We start from the raw sequence: 14,763 nt of genomic DNA, 5'->3' as shown, positions 1-14,763 counted from the left end.
AAATTTTTTAAGTTCAAGGGAGGTTAATTCTGATAAATTTATTTTGTTGGCTAGAGTTTGTAAACCTTGTCACATATGATGTGGTTGATCGACAAGCAAATTATATTTAAAGTTTGAAGAAAATACCTTAAGAAATAAAGAACTTATAGTGAAAAAACTTAAAAACTAGAATCAGAAATCTTGAATTCAGTCCTAATTTGTTGCCCAATAAGCAAACCAGAAATTTTCAACATAGGAAGATAAAAAAGGAAAGTGCATTAGGTTTCCATACTGCATCTACCCATATTAAAGGTTTCATAAAACATATTTTTCAGTAACTTTTTGATGTTATCACTGGATACAGGTTAAATGTGTAAAATTTGCCATATTTTCAGTCCTATGTTGTTGCCATAGCAACCTAAGAAAATTTTTCAACATAGGAAGAAAAGGAAAAAGCGTGCATAAATCTCTCCATACTGCCATCTATCCATATATCAAGTTTCATAAAAAAATATTTTTCAGTACTTTTTTGCGTTATCACGGGATCCAGGTTATGTGTAAAATTTGCAACATTTTCAGTCTATTTGTTGCCATAGCAACCAGAATTTTCAACATAGGAAGAAAAGAAAAAGACGTGCATAATCTCCATACTGCCATCTATCCATATATCAAGTTTCATAAACATATTTTCAGTACTTTTTGCGTTATCGCGGGATCAAGGTTATGTGTAAAATTTGCCACATTTTCAGTCTATTTGTTGCCATATGCCATATGTCATCAAGAGCAGTTTAGCATGGGGAAGGAATGTATTTTTCAGACTGTAAAAACGAAACAAAAAAATTTAGAGACAAAATTTTGTGATTGGAATTTGAAGGAATAGAAGTAAGTTTTCTCTCTTTATTACTTTTGACATTTAAGTTATTTATCTATTTCAGCTTTGCTATTTTTTTTAACAGCCTGATATTGTCAGAACTGTCAGTGAAAATAAAATTGAGGTACCCCATGGGGAAAATCTTAAAAAAGTAGTTTCGTCATTGAAAAAAGTGAAATTATATTTTGACAATTTTCACTGTGAAATTATCAAATATAATTTTCACGGATAAATCAGTAATCCACTGAAAAGCATGAAATAAAAGGGTTTATATGCTTTAGACTAAAATCAGGCTAAGAATTGTACAAATATAGAATTAATTTCGCAGTATATTTTTTTTTTTATCTTTTGCATATTTTTCTCTTTAGTGCCACAGTTGTCAGACCAGTTTAAAATTTCAAGTTTTTTTTTTTTTGCTGTTAGACCTCTTTTGACATCCTTTGAAGGAACTCCACTGACTAAAAAGACAAAATTTGAATTTCTTACTCAAATCAGCTGGGCACTAAAACAGAAAATATGCAGAAGATGATAAGAAATATGTTGAAAATCATACTATTATGCTATTTTTAGTTTAATTTAAATAAAAAGAGTAGCATTCAATTTTGGGTCATTTTTCACAATTGAAATAATTATTCTGGAAAACAGAGTGAGTGAATGATCTGAAACCTTGCACAAAAGTTATTGGTCTATACCTATATCAAATGGAACGTTAATGTTAAAGATATATTATACTCAAATTTGATATTTGAAAAAAAAGACAACTGATAATTACTATTCTCTTTTGAAATTTAAAAATTTCAAACATTGAAAAGAGTCTGTATAGTAACAACCACAACCACTTGTCCCAGTATATCTTTAAAAAGAGATTCAATAATTGCGGTATACCTGACAGGGTCTATATCCTGTACTTTATGTGCTAACTAATGGAGATATAATAATTGCAGTATACCTGACAGGGTCTATATCCTGTACTTTATGTGCTAACTAATGGAGACATAATAATTGCGGTATACCTGACAGGGTCTATATCCTGTACTTTATGTGCTAACTGTGACTCCTGTGACTTGCTCCTGCTGATTGTAGGATACTCCGGGAATAACAGCATCTTCTTATGAGGTGGTGGGGTAATTGGATACCTCGTCTTTGGTGTGCGTACTGAAGGCGGTGTCGGTGGGGGAGTATACCTTTAAAAAAAGACGTTATCATGTGATTAACTGATTAATCTTATATCATACAAATTTTTACTTTTTATAGAACACAGATCATTTTTTAATGGAAAAATCTTTTTCAAAAGCAACACTAAATTTATTCACAACAACATAATCTATCTACAAAATGCCCTGGTCATTAAGACTTTAACTGGCTAACAAACATTATTACAAACTTTAATATCTACTTCATTTTTTTTTCTTCAATTTTACATTGTTAACTCTCAATGCCTAAATACAAAATTAAATGGACAGCATTTAACATAAAATATTGTTTGTAACATTAGTGAAAATTTTCTTTTTTTGTGTGTTATAACCACAAACAGGTGCTATGTTGTTTTATCCAGCAATTTCCCACACTATTCACTAATAAGAGCCACGTCACAACAAAACCAACATAATGTGATTGCGACCAGCATGGATCCAGACCAGCCTGCGCATCCGCGCAGTCTGATCAGGATCCATGCTGTTCGCTATCAGTTTCTCTTCTTGTAATACCGTTGGTAAGCAAACAGCATGGATCAAACTGCGCAGACTGGTCTGGATCCATGCTGGTCGCAAACGCACTATGTTGGTTTTGTCGTGACGCGGCTCATATTATATACATTATAATATTTCAATCTATAACACAGAGTTAAATTTAAATGAAGAGGAAGGTATAACATCATATACTTAAAATTTATCAGGGTTTTATTATCTTGCAAGTTTACATTTCTAAGACATTTTCTGACACCATTCCAAGGACTGGAAAAATTCTTATTTTTAGAGCATCTTATCCCAATGTGATAAGTCTCTGTTTATAAGAATAGACAAAAAAAACTTTAAGCTAAAAACCAAAAATACAAGTCCAAGCATAATTGTCATTGAACCAGGAAGTAGAATGGGGATATAATATTTACCCTACTGATCGTAGTCTCTCATTGTGTGCATTATGTGCATGAGGCACTGGTGACGGAGGAGTACTGTGTGTCTGAGCAGGGGCACTCATTGTCGTAGAATTATCTGACGATGACAGCGACGATGTCGAAGGTCGTGGACTTCTACGTGCTAGGTAATCATAGGACGATGTGGACTCTGGGTTTGTCCAGTGCAGATCAACATCACTGTCACCCGAGGTACTGTTACTACCAGACGACTCACGCTCTGTAACAAAATGAGCCATTACTACTACATGTACATATATATGAGCCGCGTCAAGACAAAACCAACATAATGCGTTTGCAACCAGCATGGATCCAGACCAGCCTGCGCATCCAAGCAGTCTGATCAGGATCCATGCTGTTCGCTTACCAACTCTATTGCAAGTAGAGAAACTGATAGTGAACAACTGCTACAATTTATTAACAAGTAGCATTTGATGCGATTCATTTTTTCTACTGAATACTCGAGTTTCAAACCCCGACATTCAATTGAGTAAGCAATCAACAGTTACTTCTTGACATCCCTATTAAAAAAGCAACGCATGCAGTGTTAATCCTCGTGTGTTAAAAAGGGTCATAAATCCTTAAAATATAAGTATTCAAAGTTTCATACCGCTACCTTAAAAAATTGTTTAAGCAATGAAAATAGCTTAACTTTTTCTTCCAATGAACAAGCTAAAAATAAAATGCTAATAATAATATAAAGAAATACAGAAACAAGATATGTTTGTAAAACATGTATGCCCCCTATCAGCAGCCAATTAGTCATGTGATAAGGTTATTATGCATGACTTCTGACCCAGTGATCAAACAATTAATAAGGGTTATAAAGTATCTACTGGTCATGACCATGACCAGGGTTCTCACTAGGACTTTAAAACATGGAGTCCATGGACTCCCAACCCTGAAAAAGTTGGAGTCCAAAAGCGCGTCGCAATTAATATGTTTACAGATTAGTCATTCAATGCTCACAATAGCATTGCTGATATTTTGAATCTTCAAGAGACTGCCAAAGTGTATAGTTATTCAAAAGAAACTCTGAACTACATAGTATAATTATTGTTTTGTTGTTAGTATTTATTATGAAATTATTTCATTATAATGCATCAACACATGGAAATCGTTTTTTTTTTTTTTCACTTTTATACCAAATCAAATTTTATTCTGGTTAAATAAGTCCACTCTAAAGACAAAAAGATTATATTTGTAAAAAAAAACGTAAATGTATATAGGCAGCGTTTAGCGGAATGAATAGGAAAATCGTGTACAGCTTCACACAGTGTGTAAGAGATTCATCCGATCGACAATTATTTTAGCAAATATCTTCAAAAGGGGGCAAATTGAAGATCGATATTTAAAGATTTAATGTTTGATTAAATAATAAAGGAACAATTCATTCATGTTTGGCTTGGAAACCGAGAATTTTTGCGAAATTTTTAGGGTTTCTGGCGAACGTGAAATCGCCGATGTTCGGGATCATTTCGGATAGAATCTAAATATCAAAGAAAAGCGTATGTGTATTTTGGTTTGTTGTCCTGGTATTTCGGCACAATATCTTAAATTCTTAATACTCTTATAGAAAGTTTTTGCAAAAATGAAACTAAAGCAAAATTGTGCCTAGAAAATGCCGAAAATATTCGACAATCATTCAAAATTACACTCATTTGTAATTTGAGAAAACAGTCTTTAAAATTGCGGCGTAAATAGTCGATAATTTTATCCTTTTGTCGGTAAAATTTGCTAATTTCCAATCAACTGTTGATCAAAGATATAAAATTATCACCTCGTGTTATATCTTGGTAATTACATGTACTGTACATACAAGCGCGTGTATAACTATTGCGTGATAATGATCGGAAGCGTTATCGCTGATTGGCTAATCGCTTCACGGGTCGATGTGCATAGGACCGCCTACCTATAGACTGACACGCGCTGACGCATTTGTGTATTTGTGGTTGTAAACAATCGGTAATTTTATGCGTCCCCAGGCAAAATTAAGCGTACGTGGAATCCTTGCTCTGAAATATTTGCGTCCAGCTGTAATAAACATGCGTACCGGGACGCCGAAATAAGCGTCCCCGAGAACCCTGCATGACCTTTGACCCCTTGACCCAAAACTCAATAGGGGTCATCTGCTGGTCACGACCAATCATCATACAAAGTTTGAAGTTCCTAGGCCTAGGCGTTTTTAATAAATTGATCAGAAACCGTTTTTACCTACAAGGTCAATGTGACCTTGACCTTTGACCCCTTGACCCCAAAATCAATAGGGGTCATCTGCTGGTCATGACCAATCACCATGCCAAGTTTGAAGTTTCTAGGCCTAAGGGTTCTCTTATTATTTGATCGGAAACCGTTTTAACATACAAGGTCAATGTGACCTTGACCTTTGACCCCAAAATCAATAGGGGTCATCTGCTGGTCATGACCAATCACCATGCCAAGTTTTGAAGTTTTCTAGGCCGAAGCGTTTCTTTAGTTATTGATCAGAAACCGTTTTTTTACTTACAAGGTCATTGTGACCTTGACCTTTGACCCCTTGATCCCAAATCAATAGGAGTAATTCTGCTGGTCATGACAAATCACCATACAAAGTTTGAAGTTCCTAGGCCTAAGCGTTCTTGAGTTATTGATCAGAAACCGTTTTTACTTAAAAAGGTCAATGTGACCGCGACCTTTGACCCCTTCACCTAAAAACTCAATAGGGGTCATCTGCTGGTCAATGACCATCATCACACAAAGTTTGAAGTTCCTAGGCCTAAGCGTTTTTTTGTTAATTGATCGGAAACCGTTTTTACCTACAAGGTCAATGTGACCTTGACCTTTTACCCTTGACCCCAAAATCAATAGGTCATCTGCTGGTCATGACCAATCACCATACCAAGTTTGAAGTTCCTAGCAATAAGGGTTCTTAATTATTGATCGGAAGGCATTTTTACCTACAAGGTCAATGTGACCTTGCCTTTAACCCCTTGACCCAAAAACTCAATAGGGGTCATCTGCTGGTCACGACCAATCATCATACAAAGTTTGAAGTTCCTAGGCTAGGCGTTTTTAATAATTGATCAGAAACCGTTTTTACCTACAAGGTCAATGTGACCTTGACCTTTGACCCCTTGACCCCAAAATCAATAGGGGTCATCTGCTGGTCATGACAATCACCATGCCAAGTTTGAAGTTCTTAGGCCTAAGGGTTCTCTTATTATTGATCGGAAACCGTTTTAACATACAAGGTCAATGTGACCTTGACCTTTGACCCCAAATCAATAGGGGTCATCTGCTGGTCATGACCAATCACCATGCCAAGTTTGAAGTTTCTAGCCGAAGCGTTCTTTAGTTATTGATCAGGAAACCGTTTTTACTTACAAGGTCATTGTGACCTTGACCTTTGACCCTTGATCCCAAAATCATAGGAGTAATCTGCTGGTCATGACAATCACCATACCAAGTTTTGAAGTTCCTAGGCCTAAGGTTCTTGAGTTATTGATCAGAAACCGTTTTTACTTAAAAGGTCAATGTGACCGCGACCTTTGACCCCTTCACCTAAAACTCAATAGGGGTCATCTGCTGGTCATGACCAATCATCACACAAAGTTTGAAGTTCCTAGGCCTAAGCGTTTTTTGTTAATTGATCGGAAACCGTTTTTACCTACAAGGTCAATGTGACCTTGACCTTTGACCCCTTGACCCCAAAATCAATAGGTCATCTGCTGGTCATGACCAATCACCATACCAAGTTTGAAGTTCCTAGCAATAAGGGTTCTTAAGTTATTGATCGGAAGGCATTTTTACCTACAAGGTCAATGTGACCTTGCCCTTTAACCCCTTGACCCAAAACTCAATAGGGGTCATCTGCTGGTCACGACCAATCATCATACAAAGTTTGAAGTTCCTAGGCCTAGGCGTTTTTAATAAATTGATCAGAAACCGTTTTTACCTACAAGGTCAATGTGACCTTGACCTTTGACCCCTTGACCCCAAAATCAATAGGGGTCATCTGCTGGTCATGACCAATCACCATGCCAAGTTTGAAGTTCTTAGGCCTAAGGGTTCTCTTATTATTGATCGGAAACCGTTTTAACATACAAGGTCAATGTGACCTTGACCTTTGACCCCAAAATCAATAGGGGTCATCTGCTGGTCATGACCAATCACCATGCCAAGTTTGAAGTTTCTAGGCCGAAGCGTTCTTTAGTTATTGATCAGAAACCGTTTTTACTTACAAGGTCATTGTGACCTTGACCTTTGACCCCTTGATCCAAAATCAATAGGAGTAATCTGCTGGTCATGACAAATCACCATACCAAGTTTGAAGTTCCTAGGCCTAAGCGTTCTTGAGTTATTGATCAGAAACCGTTTTTACTTAAAAGGTCAATGTGACCGCGACCTTTGACCCCTTCACCTAAAAATCAATAGGGGTCATCTGCTGGTCATGACCAATCATCACACAAAGTTTGAAGTTCCTAGGCCTAAGCGTTTTTTGTTAATTGATCGGAAACCGTTTTTACCTACAAGGTCAATGTGACCTTGACCTTTGACCCCTTGACCCCAAAATCAATAGGTCATCTGCTGGTCATGACAATCACCATACCAAGTTTGAAGTTCCTAGCAATAAGGGTTCTTAAGTTATTGATCGGAAGCATTTTTACCTACAAGGTCAATGTGACCTTGCCCTTTAACCCCTTAACCCCAAAATCAATAGGGGTCATCTGCTGGTCATGACCAATCACCATACCAAGTTTGAAGTTCCTAGGCCTAAGGGTTCTTTAGTTATTGATCGGAAACCGTTTTTTACCTAAGAGGTCAATGTGACCTTGACCTTTGACCCCTAGACCCCAAAATCAATAGGGGTCATCTACTGATCATGACCAATCACCATCTCAAGTTTGAAGTCCCTAGGCCTAAGGGTTCTTTCATTATTGATCGGAAACCGCTTTACCTACAAGGTCAATGTGACCTTGACCTTTGACCCCTTAACGCCAAAATCAATAGGGGTCATCTGATTGGTCATAACCAATCACCATACCAAGTTTGAAGTTCCTAGGCCTAAGGGTTCTTTTGTTATTGATCAGAAACCGTTTTTAATTAAAAGGTCAATGTGACCTTGACCTTTGACCCTTGACCCCAAAATCTATATGGGTCATCTACTGATCATGACCAATCACCATACCAAGTTTGAAGTTCCTAGGCCTTGAGGTTCTTTAGTTATTGATCGGAAACCGTTTTTACCTACAAGGTCAATGTGACCTTGACCTTTGACCCCTTGACCCCAAAATCAATAGGGGTCATCTACTGATCATGACCAATCACCATACCAAGTTTGATGTTCCTAAGCCTTAAGGTTCTTTAGGTATTGATCGGAAACCGTTTTTTACCTACAAGGTCAATGTGACCTTGACCTTTGACCCCTTGACCCCAAAATCAATAGGGGTCATCTACTGGTCATGACCAATCACCATACCAAGTTTGAAGTTCCTAGGCCTTAAGGTTCTTTAGTTATTGATCGAAACCGTTTTTGCTTTCAAGGTCAATGTGACCTTGACCTTTGACCCCTTGACCCCAAAATCAATAGGGGTCATCTACTGGTCATGACCAATCACCATACCAAGTTTGAAGTTCCTAGGCCTTAAGGTTCTTTAGTTATTGATCGGAAACCATTTTTGCTTTCAAGGTCAATGTGACCTTGACCTTTGACCCCTTGACCCCAAAATCAATAAGGGTCATCTACTGGTCATGACCAATCACCATACCAAGTTTGAAGTTCCTAGGCCTTAAGGTTCTTTAGTTATTGATCGGAAACCATTTTTGCTTTCAAGGTCAATGTGACCTTGACCTTTGACCCCTTGACCCCAAAATCAATAGGGGTCATCTACTGGTCATGACCAATCACCATACCAAGTTTGAAGTTCCTAGGCCTTAAGGTTCTTTAGTTATTGATCGGAAACCATTTTTGCTTTCAAGGTCAATGTGACCTTGACCTTTGACCCCTTGACCCCAAAATCAATAGGGTCATCTACTGGTCATGACCAATCACCATACCAAGTTTGAAGTTCCTAGGCCTTAAGGTTCTTTAGTTATTGATCGGAAACCGTTTTTGCTTTCAAGGTCAATGTGACCTTGACCTTTGACCCCTTGACCCCAAAATCAATAGGGGTCATCTACTGGTCATGACCAATCACCATACCAAGTTTGAAGTTCCTAGGCCTAAGGGTTCTTTAGTTATTGATCGGAAACCGTTTTTGCTTTCAAGGTCAATGTGACCTTGACCTTTGACCCCTTGACCCCAAAATCAATAGGGGTCATCTACTGGTCATGACCAATCACCATACCAAGTTTGAAGTTCCTAGGCCTAAGGGTTCTTTAGTTATCACTCGGAAACCATTTGGTCTACGGACCGACGGACCGACGGACCGACAAGTGCAAAGCAATATACCCCCTTTTTTTCAAAATGGGGGCATAATTAATTGCTACATATCAAATCATAATCCACTTTTTTGCTTTCAACGACCTCTTTTCAAATCATAAAACATGGTTAAGGACAGCCTATTTTGATTTTCATGTCCAAACACTGAGGTCATAAAAATACTCAAAATAATAACAAGATTTGATCTATCATTGTAACATAATACTTACGTGTGGCTATATTTAGGTTACGTAGAGAGAGGTTTAACCGTCTAGCATCCTCAGCACTGGCATTATGCTTCAGAAGTTTGGTTTTTATGTCAGTCTCTGACAGTTCTAACAATGAATACAGACTCAGATTTTCTTCTTCTTTCATCAAACCCTGAAAATTTAAAAACAATATGAGCAATTATAACGAATTTCCATCAAAAACTGTACTTACTATTCACTGCAAATAAGTGCACCCATCAACAAATCGATTTAAAAGATCGAAAATTCCACTCCTCCCCTTGTAATTATAAGTAGAATTTAAGTTTATCCAGGACAAGTAGAACAAGTAGAAAAATATTGCCTGCACATTGGATTTAGAAGCTACTCATCCCGCAGGATGAGTGACTCTGAAAATATTTTTTCAATGCCTGGATTTATATGCCATATTCATGGCCTCATTACAGGAGACAAAAATTACAGATTCTCTTTTGTTGTGTTAACAGTTAGATGGCCCCCTTATTGCAGCCTTGTCAAGACAAAACCAACATAATGGGCTTGCAAACAGCATGAATCCAGACCAGCCTGCGCTTCCGCACAGTCTGATCAGGATCCATGCTGTTCGCTTACCAACTCTATTACAAGTAGAGAAACTGATAGCGAACAGCATGGATCCTGATCAGACTGCGCGATGGTTATGTTGGTTTTGTCATGATGCGGCTCTTTTTTTTCTGTGGTATTACCTTACAGCCCCACTCCCCAGTGATATTAGAAACCACAAAAGTGACTGATAAGTGATTTTGCCATTGGAAAACATTTATTATTGCTTGTACACATAAACTTTCAAATTACTTAATCTTATAAGGATATTTCTAAGAAATTCAAGACAGTCAAAGAGTGTCTTTTCCCTTCTTTACAAATTACATGGTCAATTTTACAAATGTGTTCCTAATGCATTTTTCCCCAAATTTCTGACAACTTAGCAAGTTTAAAATTTGGCAATTTGTCACCAGCTTTTTGGTTTTCTTACTAGTCTAATTTCATGGCAAAAGTTTTTTTTGAATTTGGTAAACTCTATCCTGTTTCCAAACAGGTAAAAAAAGTCACTAGATCTACACAGTAAAGTTACCTTGATAGTGTTTTCTGGCAAACCAACACATGAGAGCCATTGTTGTGTATTAGGGTAGTCAACTAGTTCATCATGTAAGGCATCAGAGGTTATCTTGCTCTTGATGATAATCTGTTTGCTGACATATAACACCAGTTTCCCCTGAAATTATACATAAATAATGATGATAATCTGTTTGCTAACATATAAATCCAGTTTTCCCTGAAATAATACATAAATAATGATGATTATCTCTTTGCTGACATATAACACCAGTTTCCCCTGAAATTACACACAAATCTGACAAAATGATAATCTGTTTTCAGACATATAATACCAGTTTTTCCTGTATTTACATGCGAAAAATATCAAATTTAATTTCATTGATTGCCATACATTATGTAATATATCTACAGTTAATTTGTAAATGTTTATATTATGTTCATTGTATATTTGATAGAGGCTCATAGGGAAGACTGGGCATGCCTCTTTAATTTATTATCATGATCATTCTTATCTTTATCATTATTATTATTATCATCATCAAAGAAAAACAAATGTAGTCATTAAGACAATAACACAAGTCAAATTTATAAACTTGCACTAAATGTTGCAAATAATAATTATACATCATTACATGTAAATATTTGACAGTCTAGATTTCAGTGCTTCTTCTTGCTAGAAGTTCTTTTTTGCAGTTTTCCCCTAAAACTAAATTTATGTAAAAGTCCTTTCTTAGCCAAAATCTAGAGCTGTGTTTCAAAATTAACATTATAGCAAGAGTGATTAAACAAAGTTATAATCTATATATAGAACTTATTCAGTTTTCAATCTTTGAAATGTATTGTTTTAACTTTGAAAAAAAAGTTCTAATGAAGGTAAAATAAGACTGGTTCCAAGAAATTGTAAATTATCAACACAAAATATGTAAGTTCAAATTGCATTTCCCAAATTCTAAAATGATAAAAACAAAACACTTTTATCTGTCATGTGTGTACAATGATGTTTATATTAAGTTTCCTTGTTGTTTAATGTAAATAAATGTACATTTTAATTCTTCAGGGTCTGGGTGCTAGGGATATATATCTTATTTATAATCCAGGATTTACATATTTGTAAAAGTAATTATTTAAATATAACATAAATTTTCAAATTTTGTAAAAAAGTAATTAGTGATGTAAACATACATGTCAACAAATTCCTTAATGTCTTTTATATATTATTGAAAAATGTCTAATTATTGGCTAATTAATACCTCGCCTAAGTATTGCCAAACATGACTCATGAACAGATGGAACCTCTGTCTGTACTGCTAGCCAGTTTCTTCATTTCATACTGTACTTAAACTCAATAAAGTATCTTATTTTTAATAAATGCTTTAAACCTAGCTTCACTGTCCCGGTTTGGCTTGCCCGGCTTTAGACTTCACAATTTAAACTACTCAGACCTTACTTATTTTGAACTTGACAGCTAGACAACATGTAGAAATGCCCCGCTAGATTACTTTGCCAGCTGAGCATGCTCAAATGACTAATAGTCCAAAATTGGCAAGACAATAATCGAAAAATAAATGACCAATCAAAAACAGTTCACCAAAGTCACGGTTTATTCGAAATAATTAGTTATTGTAAATTTAAAATATATCATGGAAATCAAATAAAAAGAACAATAGAGATTCCAATACCTACATGTACATGTATCAGTGAAATTTTCAGTGTAATTTCTAGATGTGCACTGTCATTGTTATTAAATTTTAACATATTACTAATAACTTAATGAAAATCAGTGGGATATTCCAAAAACAGAACAATCGCAACTTTTTGGCTTAAGAATAATTATCGAGGTGTTCCAATTGAAAACTGGTGTATGAATTACCTAATGACACCTTTAACAGGAAAAATATAAAATAAAAGATGAAAAAAAAATTTTCTTCTGACTTCCTGCCTTCATTCATGTTAGTTATTTACTCCTTAAATTGTTTGTGAACAGTAAAAAAACAATCTATATCTTAAAAGTTGACAAGTAACAAGTTGGTATAGGGCCATTTACAATCTCCATCTTTTTTCTCATTTCCATTTGTCATAACTGTCGTGTCAAAGCCAGATTTTGGTCTCTACGACGTACCCTCACAGATACAGATATAGTCAAAATATATTGATGTGCCAAAGCTTGATTCTGAGATATTTTCGTTTTGGGGCAGAATCTCGCTTTTACGTCAAAACCAAAAGGAAACCTTTCTGTGGTGAAACGTGGATTTCGATGTTAATGTAAAAATGCAGACAATTTAAACTAAGAATCTATTCAACAATACGATTTTAAGGAATCAACAGCACAAAAAGTCATAGACTATCAACTTAGAAGAAAGTAAACCATGTTAGTTTCATTTCACCGTCTTCTTTGTTTGTTTGTTTGTTTCATTTTACGCCTTTTCCCAACAGTATTTCAGTCATATAGGCGGGTAGTTTCCTAACCATCATTCCTGGAGAGTTTCACTCTCGTTTGTGTACCAACGCCGCCATATTGTGATGTTGCTACAGTAATGTAACATGTACGCTAAAAATCGATATTGTTCGGTACCGTTTGAGAATGTTGTCTTATTTTTTTGCGTGGCAAAAAAAATGTGAAAAACTGTTAAACAGTGCTTATTATTCTTTAATGTAGTTATTATTAATTATATTTATTGCTACAATAAAATAAATCGCCAGTATATTATCTTAAAGGATAAACAAATACTGTATTTCATTAAAATTTATATTGTCACCACTCTATAGTATTATCTATGTTAGAATAATTATGTTAGTTACAACTTGCTGCGTACTATTTTCTGGGAAAGCTGAACAAAATATTTTTTTTATAACTAGAAAATATTTTGTGAGGAGTCCATTTACAGAGTAGCTTTTCTAAAAAGATAATGATGATTCTGATATTTCTAAGAACGCTCTGACAATAACGAATAAGTTTTGCATCTGCCCCAATAAAATAATATTTTAATCCTTTCATAGTTATTATTATTTTTTTGCATGAATAAATGTCTTAAATATAACATAAAACTTGATATTTTACTAAGAGTGTTTCGGCGTTTCTCAGTAAGGCATTACCGCATACACACCAGTGTAGTAATCAAAAGTGTATTTGTCACATGACATTAGCGGCGATGACTTTATTTTGATGGTCCATGTGTTTACTTTTCTATCAAAATCTTTATGTTAGGAATATTTTCACAAATAAAACATGAAATTGATGTAGTAATGAATAATCTTTAAAGGTATCGCAACAAATTTATTCAAATATGAATTCTAATACGATTTTAGACGTCCAAAACTTGCCCTCAAAATCCCGGCGCAAATTTCACCACGGAATAGGTACTTTTTATGTTGTACATAGAGGCGAGATATTGCCCAGACACGAAAATAGCACAATATCTCGTCGCGCAGTACAATTAGTTGGACTAATACAGATAGAGATTCATACTCGTCTCTTGATGTACCTATAATGAATTGATGGATATGTCAACTTTATGTAAAATGGCATGCTCAGTCTTAACTTAAATAATTAAAACAAATTCCCCCATGCAACACTTGCAAAAGCAATCATGTTAAGATTTTTAAATTTCCTACAGAAAAATGCTGTCACCAAAACATTTGTGATTCAAATACCATTTATTTAGTGGGTTTAACAGGTTCTTCATAATCATGAAAATTTACAACTGTTTTTACCTCTGTCAAACGTATTTCTTTTTGCGTGAATTCGTCATTTGGAGCACACTGTGTTCGAAGTCCTTTGAGATGCTGTTCAATATAGTCAATCATTGACTGCAAAGTTTTCAGCTCTGTCAGAGCTTTCTCAAACTCTGTGTCTGAATCGGACATTGTTGTATACTCAAGTTATAGTGGAGCAATAAGGCATCACTACATATACTAAATATTTAAAGAAAATATTGTTATTTTATGTGTTTCAGACGCAAACAAAATTGAAATCGACAAACAGCGATTTTGACGCCATCTTGGATTTTATGAGTCACGCGAGATTTTATTCTCCTGTCAACTTGCGAGAACTGGTATGGTTCCT

The 14,763-nt window shown here is 35.4% G+C and overlaps 1 protein-coding gene across 1 annotated transcript in view; it reads right to left on the bottom strand.

Moving 5' to 3' along the window:
* Positions 1-14,703, bottom strand: part of LOC132736240 (kinase suppressor of Ras 2-like) — a 39,589-nt gene extending 24,886 nt beyond the window's left edge. The window contains exons 1-5 of the mRNA XM_060723335.1: positions 14,412-14,703; positions 10,717-10,857; positions 9,612-9,762; positions 2,958-3,201; positions 1,864-2,034 (exon numbers count right to left, since the gene is read on the bottom strand). Of these exons, the coding sequence (XP_060579318.1) occupies positions 1,864-2,034; positions 2,958-3,201; positions 9,612-9,762; positions 10,717-10,857; positions 14,412-14,564 (860 nt within the window). The 5' untranslated portion in view covers positions 14,565-14,703. The remainder of the gene's footprint in view (positions 1-1,863; positions 2,035-2,957; positions 3,202-9,611; positions 9,763-10,716; positions 10,858-14,411) is intronic.
* Positions 14,704-14,763: the final 60 nt, after the last annotated feature.

Source organism: Ruditapes philippinarum, unplaced genomic scaffold (genome assembly GCF_026571515.1).
Source record: "Ruditapes philippinarum isolate M1 unplaced genomic scaffold, ASM2657151v2 ctg3974_1_1_1_1, whole genome shotgun sequence".
In the NCBI taxonomy this organism is placed as follows: Eukaryota; Metazoa; Mollusca; class Bivalvia; order Venerida; family Veneridae; genus Ruditapes; species Ruditapes philippinarum.
Note: the sequence above shows the minus strand (reverse complement) of the source record. Positions and strands in the feature narration are given on the sequence as shown.